Genomic DNA, 14969 nt, shown 5'->3' with positions numbered 1-14969 from the left:
AATACCCGCAACTCGCGGCAACAACGATAATAATCCACGCTGCCCCCTTTAATTTGTTATGTATTATGAGGTGCTAATATTTGGAGCTGCGCTGGTAACTTCTTTGTAATACATACGTACCCCCTGAAAATATATTTTTTTTTTTGGTGTTAATTTGTGAGCGTGCATACGTATAATTGTTCTCTCCCCGAGTCCAAAATTTTAAATAGAACTAACCCATTGATAATGGTTCTTGTAAATAGGTGAATAATTCAGAATGATGCTTTAAAGGTCATTACTTCCCATGCCCATCGATCAAAATCAACTCGCCGTGACAAGTGAGTCCCTGCATGTCTATGACAGTGCGTGACCCACGCACATGGCTCTGCTCTGTAACGCAGCTCAACCAAATTTTAGTAGGATATCAATGCATTACATGGCACAATGGTGTCATGCTCTCATTTGTTAACTCTACATAACAGAGATGATATCCCAAACACGTGTTGCAGAACTGACGGTCATTCGTCCCACCCCTCTTCTCCCGCCAGGTGACTGTCTGTTCTGTCATGACTCGGATTTGGAATCTAATATACCAACTGGTTCTGTTCCTCCCCCCCCTTCCTTCCTTTTTTTCCCCCTCCACTTTCGCTTATCTTTTTGTATTTTACTATTTTAACATGCAACCGTTTTTATTTTAGCATTCTTATTTTGATATTTTCCTCCAAAAAAAAAAAAGAGTAGGGCCCGATTTTCTGTCAATAAACACGCGTTTTTCTTGAGATGCTGCCATTTCCCCCTGGACTCGAGCCCTGCAACATAAGTGATGAATAGCTTGGATTTCTCATATTTATTAAAAAAATGCATTAGTGCGCATGAAATTTTAAAAATTGATAAATATTTTTTTGAATATTACATATTAAGCTTAATTTTTAAAGATAATAACCCATACAATGTTTGGGTGTACTGATGTCAAGTTGGAAACTTAAAAGGATACTCTATCCTATCTATAAATTATTTTTATTAATTTTATCAATTACTAATATAACAAAAATATAAGAAACGGAAGTAAGTAAAATTCAAAATATAATTCTCAAGTTAGAAAAAAAAGTAAACAAACAATATGGTATTATTTTTCTGTCTTCTTATATTTTACTTTTTAAAGTAGTTTGAAAGTTTTAATTTAAAATAATTTCATCATCTAATAGCTTATAAAGTGAACCATATTATCTTTTTAGAATATAACTAATATATAAGATAAAGGAGTATTTTATAAAATTAAATGACCTAAAAATTTTTTATATAAAATTAGGGGTTTGAATGTGCGTATTTGACTAAAAATGCACATAATATACATAATTAAATATAAACTATACTGCAAAGATAAACGTAAATTTAAAAAAAAAAAGCACATCATCCACGTCGCACTCACGAAATGAAAGCAACCCCTACCTTGTGGCCCAACAGTGAATTTTCTCCTGCCAGAGTTAAGTATCAGTCCCGCGGCCTCCCCGCACTTAGCCTTTTCCTTCTTTATATACACCAACCGTTTCCAACTATAGCCTTCACCATCAAACCAGCGACGCCACACTCCCACTTCGCTGTATTGTTGTTAGTTATTTCCATTTATTAACATGTCCAAGGTTGTCTGTGTCACCGGAGCCAGCGGCGCCATCGGATCATGGGTCGTCCGCCTCCTCCTCGAACGCGGCTACACCGTCCATGCCACCGTCCAAGATCTCAGTTACACTCTTTCCTTACATCGTTTCATCTATCCACTTTAATATTCACTGTTTTCTTCCCCGGGATCTCACACACACACGTCAACATGCATCCATAAGAAATACGTCACGTATACTGATTCTGGTACAGGAAAGTGAACGCCACTAAGATATAATCTCGTTTCTGGTTCATGTGATACAACTCCATGTATAATTAGTTGAAGTATTAAGTAACTAATAACGAAAGAAAACAGACGATGACAATGAGACGAAGCATTTGGAGGCGATGGAAGGAGCGAAGAGTCGACTGCATCTGTTCGAGATGGATCTTCTGGACATGGACTCCATCAAGGCCGCCGTGGAGGGCTGCGCGGGCGTGTTCCACCTGGCGTGTCCGAACATCATCGGTCAAGTTCAGGATCCAGAGGTACAAAATAACAATACTGCTCTACGCAGTCCATACTGCTTTGATTGATATTATTTTTGGGTGTGTGGTGACGTGGCTTTTGGTTTTTTGTTGGGGGTGAGCAGAAGCAGATAGTGGAGCCGGCGACGAAAGGGACGGTGAACGTGCTGAAGGCAGCTAAAGAAGCCGGGGTGGAGAGAGTGGTGGCAACGTCGTCGATATCGTCGATCATGCCGAGTCCCGGCTGGCCTTCCGACAGGATCAAAGATGAGGAATGCTGGACCGACCTTGACTACTGCAAGCGCAAGGGAGTGGGTTCTTTCACTTCTTTTCTTTTCTTTCTTTTCTCCTTCGTCAGCTTTTAGGCAGAGGGTCTCTCCTTTTTTTTTTTTTTTTTGGCCTTATGAAATTAATATAAATAGTAAAAATAAGGGAAGTGAAAAAACAACGAAGGAAAGACCCGTGTTTAATGTTCTTCAAAAGTTTAATTTTCTCTTTGATTCTTCCCCTCATACTTTTTCCTTGGTGATGAAATAATGCACAAACTTAATATAAAAAAGAAAAGAAATAATACACAAACTTCGACTTCTCCTAAATATTTTTGTTGTTAGATTTTTTAATAAATGCATATCTTTTTAGCATACCTTTTATTTTACTATTAAAAATTCTGAAAATATAAAAGGACAGTGTATGCGTTTCTTTTCCAATGTTAAAAATTCAGTGGCTGAGAAGAAACCAATTATTCTGAAAATTTCTACCTGGTAGCAGGAAATATTGTCCGTTTTGAAAAATAAAAAATATTTTTCTCCTAATAAAAATAAAGATATGTTTTCTATATATAAATAATCGCTGAGAGATTGATTTTGATTTGGAAATGCGTGTAGCTGTGGTATCCGATAGCAAAAACGCTGGCGGAGAAAGCTGGGTGGCAATTTGCTAAGGAGACGGGCTGCGACGTCGTTATGATAAATCCGGGCACCGCCTTAGGCCCTCTCATCCCCTCAAGAGTCAATGCAAGCATGGCCGTCCTTCTTGGTGTTCTCAAAGGTTTTCTTTCTCGGCTTTTCCTGTTCACCCACCCTCAGTGCTTTCACATTATAACTGTAATGTTAATTGATGTTTGATGGATTTGCAGGGGACACTGAGACCTACGAGGACTTCTTCATGGGCATGGCGCACTTTAAGGATGTCGCCATGGCTCATGTCTTGGCCTTCGAGAAGAAAGAGGCTTCTGGAAGGCACTTGTGCGTGGAAGCCATTCGTCACTACGGTGATTTTGTGGAAAAAGTGGCTGAATTGTACCCTGACTATAATGTGGCCAAGGTGCCCCAGGACACTCAGCCTGGCTTGCTCCGAGCCAAGGATGCTTCTAAGAAGTTAATTAATCTAGGGATGACGTTCACCCCCATTGAGCAAATCATCACCGATGCTGTTGAAAGCTTGAAGAGCAAGGGCTTTCTCTGAATCTAAATCATTTCTCATTTGGGCACTGCTCTGGTGGTGATGGTGTTTACATGGATTGGATCTAGTGGTGGTGTGGTTGGGTCAAATAAGGATGATGAAGTTACAGTTCAGTCACTTGTTCTGTATTTTCATGACAGGTGTTGTTATGTATAAACTCTTGCAGTTAATATCGAATAATTGTTTGTCACTCAGTAAATTGGCAAACAATGAGTCCAATAAATTTTACTGCAAGTACTAGCCCCTTATAAATCCATCATGGATCTGGTAATGATATAAAACAAGCCCACGATTCACTCAATTGCTTCTTGTTATTAAAAAAATCACGAGCTTGTCATGTTCTAATTTAAAAATGTGCAGTCTTCTGACAAAAATTCTTAAAATAAGAGAGAACAATGAATTGAGTTAAGATGAGCATGCCAAGAGAAAAAACCGACCAAATTTATTATCTTATTCTCAAAGATAGGAAATTTACGAACACCATTGTTTCAATTAGACAAAGCAAACTCAGTTCAGACTTCAGAACTTAGAAGCCACAGGACACTCAACTTGAAGGTCAGGGGTCTGGCGAAGAAAACTCAGCTATGGCGTACCACGTGCTGGCGGTGCCGTATCCGGGAAGAGGCCATGCCAATCCAATGATGAACCTCTGTAAAATTCTAGCTTCTCTGATGGCATCTCATGACCAAGAAATTCTCATAACTTTTGTTGTCACAGAAGAGCGGCAGGGCTTACTCGGCTCCGATCAAACCAGGCCCAATAATCTAACCATCTCCACAGTTCCCAACGTGCTCCCGTCTGAGCTAGTCCGTGGCTCCAACTTCCTTGGGTTCTATGAGGCTGTGATGACAAAAATGGAAGCTCCCTTTGAAGATCTCCTTCAAAAATTCAGACGCGCGTGACCCTTATTATAGCTGAAGCCGAACTTCAGTGGGCTGTCCCTCTTGCCAATCGCTGGAATATTCCGGTGGCTATTCTCTGGACCAGTTCTGCATCAGTGTTTTCCATGTTCCTCCACTTTCATCTCCTTCGCCAAAATGAACATCTGGGAATTAATTTGTCAGGCAGGCTCCGTAATTTAAAGAACTTCGACACTAATAACAGGTAATTGATTCACAATGGTTTGACTGACACTCACAGAGCATGGAGAAGAACGCGTGGAGAATATCCCTGGAGTTTCCTCAACAAGAACGTAGATTTACCCGCTATCTTCCACGGAAACGATAACAGAGTATTGCAGCTAAGCTTGCAATGCATATCAAGGGTCAAACAAGCGCAGTATCTCCTCATGAATTCCATCTACGAGCTTGAAACCCAAGTCATCGATATTCTTAAAGGCATATACTCTTTCCCTGTCTACTCCGTTGGCCCTGCAATCCCATTCCTTGACATGAATAACGACCGTCGCACAGAAGGCCATAGCCCCAACTATATGGAATGGTTAGATTCTCATCCAAGAGGCTCTGTTCTGTACATATCATTAGGGAGCCATCTCTCTGTTTCAAGTATGCAGATGGAGGAAATTGTTGCAGGCGTGCAGGAAAGTGGTGTGAGATTCTTGTGGGAGGCTCGCGGAGACAACTCATGGTGGAAGCAAGATTCCGGGACAAGAGGCTTTTTGTGTCTTGGTGTGAACAATTGAGGGTTCTGTGCCATTCTTCTGTAGGGGAATTTTTGTCCCATTGTGGCTGGATCTCAGTTTTAGAGGCAACTTTCGCTGGCGTTCCTATTCTTACTTTCCCTATATACTTTGATCAGACTCCCAACGGTAAGCAAATTGTAGAGGATTGGAAAGTTGGATGGCGAGGAAGAGAGCGCAAAGGAGCTGATAATGTTGTGACGAGGGAGGAAATATCAATGCTTGTAGCGAGGTTTATGAACCCTGAAAGTACGGAACATGATGAGCTAAGGAGAAGAGCAAAACAAATTCAAGGTTTTGCAGAAGAGCGATTGCAGAAGGGGGAACATCGGTAAATAATCTCAATGCATTTATTAAGGATGTTCTGCGTAGCAAGGATATTTGTGGCCGAGACTGTTCAAGTCAAAGAACTCTCTTTGATTGGAGAGGAAGGAATAATCTGAATTATTAAATTATATTTGATAATTTAAATTTAACAATTTTAAAAACAACAGATACAATTTTAATGTAGTAGAAAGAAAATGGAGAGAAAAGGTAGTAGAGAAAAATTCACCATTCGGTCAGTTAAGGAAGAATTTCTAAGCATTATTAAGGATATTTATTTCAGGAGAATTAAAATGATTCATAGTATAAGTATGTTTGGTACTCTTGATCTTGAATTCGGATTCTGCTGGTCAAAAAAAGAATTCGGATTCTTAAAATCCATTAATAAGAAAATCCCGGCAAAGACTTCCCGGTGGACACGGATAGTGATCCGTGGAATAAAAAATTGCATGACAATTCTATCCTCACCTAGCAAATATTATGACGGTTTTATTCATTTCCCACTGAAAGCCATGCTGTTACCTCATCGACCAAAACCATCGACGAATCACTTGCGTTGCTGAAGGCAACTGGTGGCGACAGTGAGGAGGACGGTGCGAGTGACGACCGGTGAAAACCTTCCCATGAAATCTGCATATTGGGGATTGGAAACGAAAACCTGCGTCTTTTTTAGGGTAGCATTCACTCATTTGATCTTTCTGGCCATTATTTTAGGCAAAAAGAAAATTTTTTCTGGTCATTATAATATAAACATTCTGGAAAGTTTCTTATGTTTTGGTCTATCAATGTTTCTGTATAATCAATCAATAATCTATTGGAAATAGGGAAGTGATTGTATGATACCTGACACTATTGATGTGTATTCTAGACTATCTTATTGTAATGGGACGAGTTGTGGTTATTGTCCTCTTCTGTGATTCTATCACGGATAAATATTAAAAGTAACGACTTTTCGATTGTTACATATTATACGATGCGATAAACAGCAGTTGCAATACTTTCACAGGAGCAAAGAAATTTGCATAATTAAAAAATAAATTCGCCCGTCTGCTTGATTTATCTTTGCCGCGCTTCTGTAAACCTTAATTTAAAATTCAATATAATGCTTCTTATTCTTTGATTTTCTGCTTCGTCAGAGTAATTCCTCCCCCTCTCTCTGGCAAAGGGAGCGTCTTGATTTTAGATTTTGGATCACTGCTGGCTGTTTGAATTCGTATCGCACTCAACAAATTCTTCTCGGACTCCTGTACGGTAATGTTTTTATATTTATATTATTATCATTGCACGCGTCCATTTGCTTTTGTACTTGAGTTATATTATTTCGAAGAAAAATTGATGGCAAATTAGGGTTTTGATCGTCGGTTAAATTTTACTTTGGACATTGCTTTTGAAATTATTTTTATTAATCCTTACAGATTTGGTGGTACAACTTGATTGTTTCTTTTATCTGGTGGAGCACATGAGCTCGTTCTTTATGGGACTCTGGAGAGCTTGGCGTGAGAGAGAGTTGCAATTTCAAACACTGGAATTCTGTTTCAATGGGAACTTCAACTTCTCTATTGCAAAGTATTTTTTGTTAGATGGTGTTTTCACGACTTCCTAGTGTCGAGACTCGTGAGTGTTTTTTTTGGGACATAATGAGAACTGATAATAATGGCTTTAAGGGATCATATTTGAACGGTTATTTGAGCATATGACTGCTAATCTATCTAATGCCAAAACTGTCTGTCCAAGAACTGATCATATATGAACATCGCATTTTTCAAATTATGTTGAACTCGTTAAAAAAAAAAAAAAAAGAATTATGTTGAACTCTCGATGGTGAGAAAATTCTTGAAGTCAGTCGGCTATAGTTTTATATCAAAAAATGTCTGCTTATAGAAGGAGATAATGAATTGTAAGACACAGTATGCTAGGATTTTGTTTTCCTGACATCATTTAGGATATTCTCTCTTTGTGTTGCATATCACATTAATTTTTTTGCTCACCATTGTAATTAATGGACAGGGAACAACTGGATTTCCATTCTTGATCGTCACGTTCGGGAACTAAACACATATAAACAAATTCGAAGTAAATCTTGTCATCTGTGAACTCATGGCTGGGTTTTTGCCTGGTGATATCTCTCAAAATGGAACACATGGTTTTCAGATACACCCTGAGATGCCAAAGGATGGTGCTGCACCTTGCTGGTATTTTACTAGGAAGGAGATTGAAGAAATGTCACCATCCAAGAAAGATGGTATAGATTGGAAGAAGGAGACCTACTTACGCAAGTCATACTGCACATTTCTACAAGATATAGGCATGAGACTTGAAGTGTGAGTTTTTCTGTATTTTTAAACATTAGTTATCTGTCTATTCGCAGATGCATTGGGAATCAGTTTATGATTTATAATACCTCACTTTCTTTCCTTTTTCTCTCTGGTCAACTGAGATATTGGCATTGGCATTCTTTATTGATAGAAAAAAAGATTTTATTGCTAAGAATTGGAAGAAAATATTTGCAACTGTGGGAGACAGGGAATCATTAAGTTAAATTTCAAACCATATTTTTCTCATTAAACAAAATTTAGCCGTGCTCCCTATTGCTTTTACTTTCTAATCTAATAATTAGAAAGAGTTTGGCAACACCCTGTTTTGTTTGAAGCTGATTTGTCCAGTGCACTGATTGGTAGACTAGAGGTAGGCCATTGTTTGTGAACTTAGAGGAATTGAATTGTTTTGTGAGCCGTCTAAACTCTGAAGTGACCCAAAGTCAAATGGAAGCCTAAATTATGCAGAAGATAGGGCTATGTCAGCAGTGCCTTTGTCTCTACAGGAGCAGGGGGCAGCTTACATTTTGCACATCCCAAAGTGTCTGCAATTCAGTATATGTTTATACTGCCAATAATTTAGCTGAAATATGTTATGCTTATCACTGATAGTAATGAAGATTTGTAACATAATTCATCTTGATATTAATCCTTTGACTCAATCCTTATTTTTTGATGCAGACCTCAGGTAACCATTGCTACGGCAATAATTTTTTGCCACCGATTCTTCCTTCATCATTCCCTTGGAAAGAACGATAGGAGGGTAAGTCTTTATTTTTTACATAATAACTTGCCTGTTGTTATTGTTATATCTGTTTGAACTTTAAATAAAAATCTCTTCTTTTAATATAACTTGGTCTATTTCTGCATGCAAACCAAACTAGCAAGAATAAGAATGTATGAAGCCCAATGACATGTATGGATAAAAATTAAAATAAAAAATTTGTATTGAGCCCAATGTAGTATGTGGAGTAAGATTGTAGGAATTGGGGGAAAAAAACACTGCATGAAGTTTGAGAACATAAATTTGTTTATGGCTTATGAATAGAATGGGATCCCTATAGAATTAATATTTTATGTGATGCTGATTTTATAAGCACAGTAGGACCATTGATTGGCAGGCATGGCATCATAGATTTGCCCTTCATAGAGTCAACGGTTTTGTTTGTTGAACCTTGTTTGAAAAGTTTACACCATAAGCAGGCACCCTCAAAATCATTGGGATGTTTTTTTTGGGGGGGGGGGAATATCTCTTAGATCCATAACCGTCAAGGTAGTGTTGTCGGTAGTTTTCCAAAGCAACCTATATTTATCAAAACATGAGAAGGATATGGACATAAATGAACAGGACTAGCAGAAACTATGTACATTAGTTAGTGCTATTTCTTTCTTTTTTTTTCATTGCTCAGCTTACCAGTTGGCTTCGATAATATGAATCCCTTATTTTCTCTTAGTGAATCAATTAATTATATTCCCTTTTAGGTCCATAATTTGTCTCACTTTCAAGCATTCGAAGAGAACACTCCTTGGCTCTTTATTTGAATATCTATACTTGTGTACGAGAAATTAATATCATGAAATGCAACCCCTTGGCACAGAGAAATAGGGCCCCCGTTTGGTAGCTTGGAATCACGAGAAAAAAATGGAATTGGACATGGAATCTGTTAACATTGTTTGTTTGGTATGCAATAATTATGATTCTTTGGAATCAGGATTCAAGGAAATTTGGCAGAATCCAATTCCATCATATGCATCATGGAATCCAATTCCATGGTTCTCTTTCTCCAATTTGCCCCTTCTCTCTCCTCCAATATATTTTTTGTAATTTAAAAAGGACACTTTAGTCTTTTTCTTATTAAGTACTTATATTTTATTAAAATTATATCAGGATTCCATCATCATACCAAACACACTTTTAAAATCCAATTCTATTCCCAATTCCAATTCCAATTCCGATTCAATTCTGATTCCGATTCCATTAAAACTCTTCCATCATACCAAACATGGCCTGGAAGATTCAAGTAGACAGAATTTATTTGTGAAAGACTAGGGTATTATATAGGGTTTGGACTTGAGGCTGCATTTGTTACATTGAAAATGGATTTGGGCAAAAGGAAAACGTGAGGGAAAGTATTTTTATTGTGCTGGGTAGATGGCAAGCAAAGTGACTTTATGAATATAGTGCTTCCCATTTTTATGGGAGAAAGCATTTTTATACCCATTCCCCATCTTATCCCATTTTGATTCAAACGGGCTCTTAAAATGGGCGTAGAAACTTTTGAGAGAGCATAAAGGGAAGTGGAGGGTAGATGAGTAATTCTAGATAAGATTGAATGATGTAGATTTATGTGATGTTAAAATTTTGGTCAGGGATTCATGATACCAATTTGAAACATGCTAAATCAAGATCAACACTTGCTTTTGTTTGTATGATGAAGAAGCTCCAGTTGTGTTGAATTTTAAAAATATACTTATGGCCATTATGGTTGCTCTTATAAGGTAGGAGATTGAGTATCAATTATTAAATGCATCAATAGAAGATAACTTATAGGGAAAGCGTTTCAAGTGCCTGATCATGGAGGAGGCTTGCTTAAGATGGTTTTACATGTGCAGTGTCGTAAAAGAAGGATATTTATAGTCTGCGATGTGATGAGTAAATATGAATTGGCAGGGTTGCTTGAGGTTGACCATAATTAGTATTGTAAGGCCTGTGTAGTTGGGTTAAAAGTTAAAACTTGATCTGATTATATCCACTGTTTCCCCAGATGGGGCAAGAATAAAAAGTATAGGTCTTGAGTTCGCTATCCTTATGACGCAGAATGATAGAAATTTGATATTATTCTATTCTATACGATATAGATGGCATAATATCATTGAAGAATTCAATAACTTGGTCTTATATGTCTGTGCACCTAGTCATAACAATCTTGTTGTTTTTCATGCTATTTGATGTTTGTGTTCCTCTTGTTTGAGGGGAATATAATGCATGGGATAGAATATTTATTGGAATAATGATAATGATGGTAATTAACAACTTGGTCTACAGGTCATTGCAACAGTATGCATGTTCCTTGCTGGGAAGGTTGAAGAAACTCCTCGCCCTATGAAAGATGTAATTCTTGTTTCATATGAAATTATGAATAAGAAGGACCCTTTAGCAGCTCAAAGAATCAGACAGAGGGTATTATCTTGAAGTCCCTTAAGTTTTCGATGTTCTTTCATATCAGTCAATCTCTTCGTTTATTATTGAATTTGCCTATTTTAAAAGGTTTTAAGTAAATTTGTTTGATTTAAGCACCTGTCTTTTCTTTTCCCTAATGATCGTATGTGCTCATCTTGTACCTTCAATTTCCCATTCGAGGGGTCCAGGGTCCTCATACTTGGTGCTTCTGCAAGTAGGTTGATGCATGCATCAATTTTGACACGCGAATTGAAACTAAAATTAAATTGACTGGATTTGTGTTTATTATTTAACACATTTTATTTGGTTTTTTGGCGATTTCCTCCAAATTTATTCTGAATTTTTCTTCATGTTCCACTTCCAGTGATGTGGCTCTATTTATTAATTTTTTTTTCTCTCTTGCAATATCTTTGTACTTCCCCATTGCGGTGCAGGAGGTGTATGAACAGCAGAAAGAACTAATCTTAGCTGGAGAGAGGATAGTTCTTCAAACTCTTGCCTTTGATCTTAATCTGCACCATCCCTATAAACCCCTTGTCGAGGCTATTAAGAAATTTCAAGTTGCGCAAAATGCCCTTGCTCAAGTTGCATGGAATTTTGTGAACGATGGGTATGATGATGATCCCATCTGTTATGTTCAATGCCTTTATATTTTCCTTCCCTGAAATTAGGATGTGGTATGCAGACTTCGGACACCCCTTTGCTTGCAATTCAAGCCCCATCATGTTGCAGCAGGAGCTATTTTCCTTGCTGCCAAGTTTCCTTAAGGTGAAGCTCCCATCAGATGGGGAGAAGGTCTGGTGGCAAGAATTTGATGTTACCCCTCGGCAATTGGAGGGTTGGTGCCTTTTTTTTTTTTAAAGTATTAGTGGGTGTGGGATAAAGAAATGGAAAACAGTACTACCACCTCTTCTCTATCTTTCTTTGGCCTCTTATCTTTTGTTGATTACGATTGTATTCAAGAATTTTAGCGTTCAATCAAATAAGAATCCTGTGCTTGGACTGATGCATCTTGTAGAAAGCACAGTTTGAGCTGATGCCTGATGCAATCAATTTAATAGTTGATTTTGTTTTATTATTTAGGCTTCTTCTTTTTTTTTTTTGCCATTGTGAAAGATCCAATTGTGTTGTTCTTTTTGCAGAAGTTAGTAATCAAATGTTGGAGCTGTATGAACAAAACCGAGTGCCACCTTTGAATGATGTTGAAGGAGCTACAGGAAGTGGGGCCACTCAGCGGGCAGTTGCAAAAAATCCTGCTAGCAATGGTGAAAATGCAACCACAAACAGTAATTGTCGTACTGGAGCTACGAGGTCTAGACTTGAGACTTCAAAGCCTGGAGCTTCTAAGACACAGTTGGAGTCGCCTGCTAATCATGTTGAGCACCCTGCATCTAACCATGGCAGAAGCCGTGATTATGGGGGCACAGAAATGAGACCCAGGGTAGAAGCTGAAGCCAAGGGTAATGATCATCTTGAGGGTAAAATCCTGCTGCACAAGGAAAACTTGCAAGAAGCTCAAGAAATGTCGAGATCTCGATCAGGTTATGGTGAAGGAGAAGAAAGCAATGTTGGGAGGAATGAAATGAAGGAGGCTGCTGAGTTGAATGTTAGACATGCCAACAGAAATCCAGATCATAGAGATAGTGCGTTTGGTCGACCACCTAAGGAAGTTACTAAAAAAATTGACAGGGACAAGGTAAAGGCTGCGCTCAAGAAACGAAGCAAAGCGTCTGGTCATATAACTAACAAAACAGAGGTTATGGATGATGACGACCTCATTGAGAGGGAACTGGAGGATGGGATTGAGCTGGCTGCTCAGAGTGAAAAGAACAAGCAGGACCGGAGGCAAAACTGTCCAAGCCCTCAGATGGATCAGATAATGGGAATGTGCTGCATGGAAGGCACCAACATCATGCGGATGAGCATCATCATGGGAAAAAGAGTCTGTCATCATCTGAACCTGATCCGATTACTGATGAAGAAGGGGAGTTATCAGCACTTGACGACATCGGCTCTGAACTTCACTCACCCAAGTCAGGCAACCGCAAGAGAAAAGCTAGTACCTCCCCTGATAGAGTACTGTTGACCAATAATCGCTTTGATTATATGGAAGATCTAAGCAAGTTCAGTCGGGTTGGTAACTCTCAGGGAAAATAATCGAAGGCATTTGCAGGAAAATCATGTTTGAGGCTCCATTTACGCAAGCAACTATGGTTGTTCTCAAGTCCCCTGGTGAAGGAAACACCTTCATCTTGGTTGGTTAGACCTCGGATGCCCATTGTTCTATTGATCTTCTTGTTCCCCATCCCGTTGGTGGATAAGAAATTTTGAATAGTAGCGAGGGGTGTGTGTGGTTGGGGGGGGTATTGGAGATGAATTTGAAGAGGAAGGCCATTTTTTCATTGTCTGCTGACTACTTAGTGTGAAATAATAGTCACCGTAATTATGATGACACAGTTATTTTGAAGTTGCGTTGACAGAGGAGTTACGGTTTCCTGCACCTTCTGTCTTCCCCTGAAGGTGTTCATGATAATTCTTAACCAAGTAGCTTTTCGAAATAGATAACCTCGTTTAATGACCCTGATGAAGCTAGCAACATTAACTGTCTCCCCGTTCCAAGATGTGATTCATTAATATAAATAAATCTTCATTAGAAATTCATGCCCTGACAGTAGGATTGCGGAATTAATTATTACATTCCCTGGATACCATGGTTTATGATTGTCTTGTAATTTTCAGGTGTCATGGAAGATTAGAAGTTGCCTTGTTCCTTTTGTTTTCTTTTTTGGGTCAAGACTTGAGAGTACGCAGACTTGCTGCCGCACAGCATTGCTACGATCCATGCGTGTTAATGTGTAAGACTTGTTAGGCCCTTTGGAGTTTGTTACTGACTCTATGTTCTTCAAAATTGCTTTTAAAAATAATTTCTAATTAAAATAATAAAAACCTTATAATTCAATAAAAAAAGTTATAATTTTAACAAGTAGCGTAAAAATCACTTTAGAGTTTTCTTTCTTTCTCTTTTGTGAATGCATACAGCCTCATGTTGTCGGGGAAATCATAATTATATCACAATTTCAAGTTACCAGCAGTTAGGTTCCTAATTTTTTAAAAAATTAAGTTATAAGTAATAATTCTAATAGTTACAAATATGGAGTCTCATTTGCAAATTATGATGTTTAAAGGTAATCATTTCTTAATTTACAACTTAATTGTCACCTTCCACTTAGTCTAATTAATTGGAAGAATGATTAGATCTTCCAACGTGGATCACTTGATTAGATCTTTTTTTTATAACGTTTAATAACTCTAGGATTGTAAGGAATCTTTTGAAAAAAAAGAAAGAACTTAAATTGTAGGGACTTATTTAAAAAGTAATTGGTCAAATGATTAATTTTCCTAAGAAATTATATTGCGAAATTGAAGACCATTGCTCAAGAGAATCTTGTATCATGGATTGACAAACAGGAAGGCTGTAAAATAACTACATATGATAAGTGAAGCGTGTCATGTCAAGATGGTCGCTGCACGCAATCTTTCGCATTCAAGGTAAAAGCTGCCTGCCTTGGCGACACTCGGAAACAAATGCTCGTGACCTTCATTTACGTGCAATGACTACACAGCAAATATCGACTCTCCTGACTCCTCATTAAGAAAGGCCAAGCAAATATTTCGCTATCGCTCACAATTTGACCTATTTTGAAGGCACCCACGTGTTCAGTGGCCACGTCAGAATCTAAGAACTCCAAGCCTATTCAACTACAATCAAATGGATCTTCAAAGGTTCAATCCAACACCATGGCATTTACCGAGATCTCAATCTCTGTCATTGCCCAATAATATATTACTCTCTCTCTCTCTTTGTCTACAGAACCTTTCTCTATAATCCCTAATATAAGAAAATTTTGCCACAAGGACTGATGGCGTCTGTAATTTTTGAAGTCAA

General features: G+C 38.1%; 1 protein-coding gene, 1 long non-coding RNA gene and 1 pseudogene across 2 annotated transcripts; 2 read left to right on the top strand and 1 right to left on the bottom strand.

Moving 5' to 3' along the window:
- The first annotated feature begins 1521 nt into the window (after positions 1-1521).
- LOC129295988 (cinnamoyl-CoA reductase 1-like) lies at positions 1522-3865 on the top strand. The gene is made up of 5 exons (XM_054934589.1): positions 1522-1719; positions 1952-2124; positions 2229-2414; positions 2988-3150; positions 3239-3865. The coding sequence occupies exons 1-5, from the start codon at positions 1611-1613 to the stop codon at positions 3565-3567; spliced, it is 960 nt and encodes a 319-aa protein (XP_054790564.1). The 5' UTR covers positions 1522-1610; the 3' UTR covers positions 3568-3865.
- A 123-nt stretch (positions 3866-3988) lies between these two features.
- Positions 3989-5535, bottom strand: LOC129295989 (uncharacterized). The gene is made up of 2 exons (XR_008589677.1): positions 4703-5535; positions 3989-4609 (listed from the first exon to the last, which is right to left on the bottom strand). It is a non-coding gene; the product is annotated as an uncharacterized LOC129295989 (long non-coding RNA).
- On the top strand, positions 5517-13684 carry LOC129295985 (cyclin-T1-3-like; annotated as a pseudogene).
- Positions 13685-14969: the final 1285 nt, after the last annotated feature.

The sequence above is a fragment of the Prosopis cineraria genome, unplaced genomic scaffold (assembly GCF_029017545.1).
Source record: "Prosopis cineraria cultivar Desert tree isolate PC_DT_omini unplaced genomic scaffold, ASM2901754v1 PC230, whole genome shotgun sequence".
NCBI classification, from domain to species: domain Eukaryota; kingdom Viridiplantae; phylum Streptophyta; class Magnoliopsida; order Fabales; family Fabaceae; genus Prosopis; species Prosopis cineraria.
This window is presented reverse-complemented; position numbering and strand designations above follow the sequence as displayed.

Coding starts and splice junctions, on each gene's coding strand:
- LOC129295988 (XM_054934589.1), top strand. CDS start 1,611: ATGTCCAAGGTTGTCTGTGTCACCGGAGCCAGCGGCGCCATCGGATCA. Junction 2,125..2,228: donor GTCAAGTTCAGGATCCAGAG/GTACAAAATAAC, acceptor GGGGGTGAGCAG/AAGCAGATAGTGGAGCCGGC. Junction 2,415..2,987: donor ACTACTGCAAGCGCAAGGGA/GTGGGTTCTTTC, acceptor AAATGCGTGTAG/CTGTGGTATCCGATAGCAAA.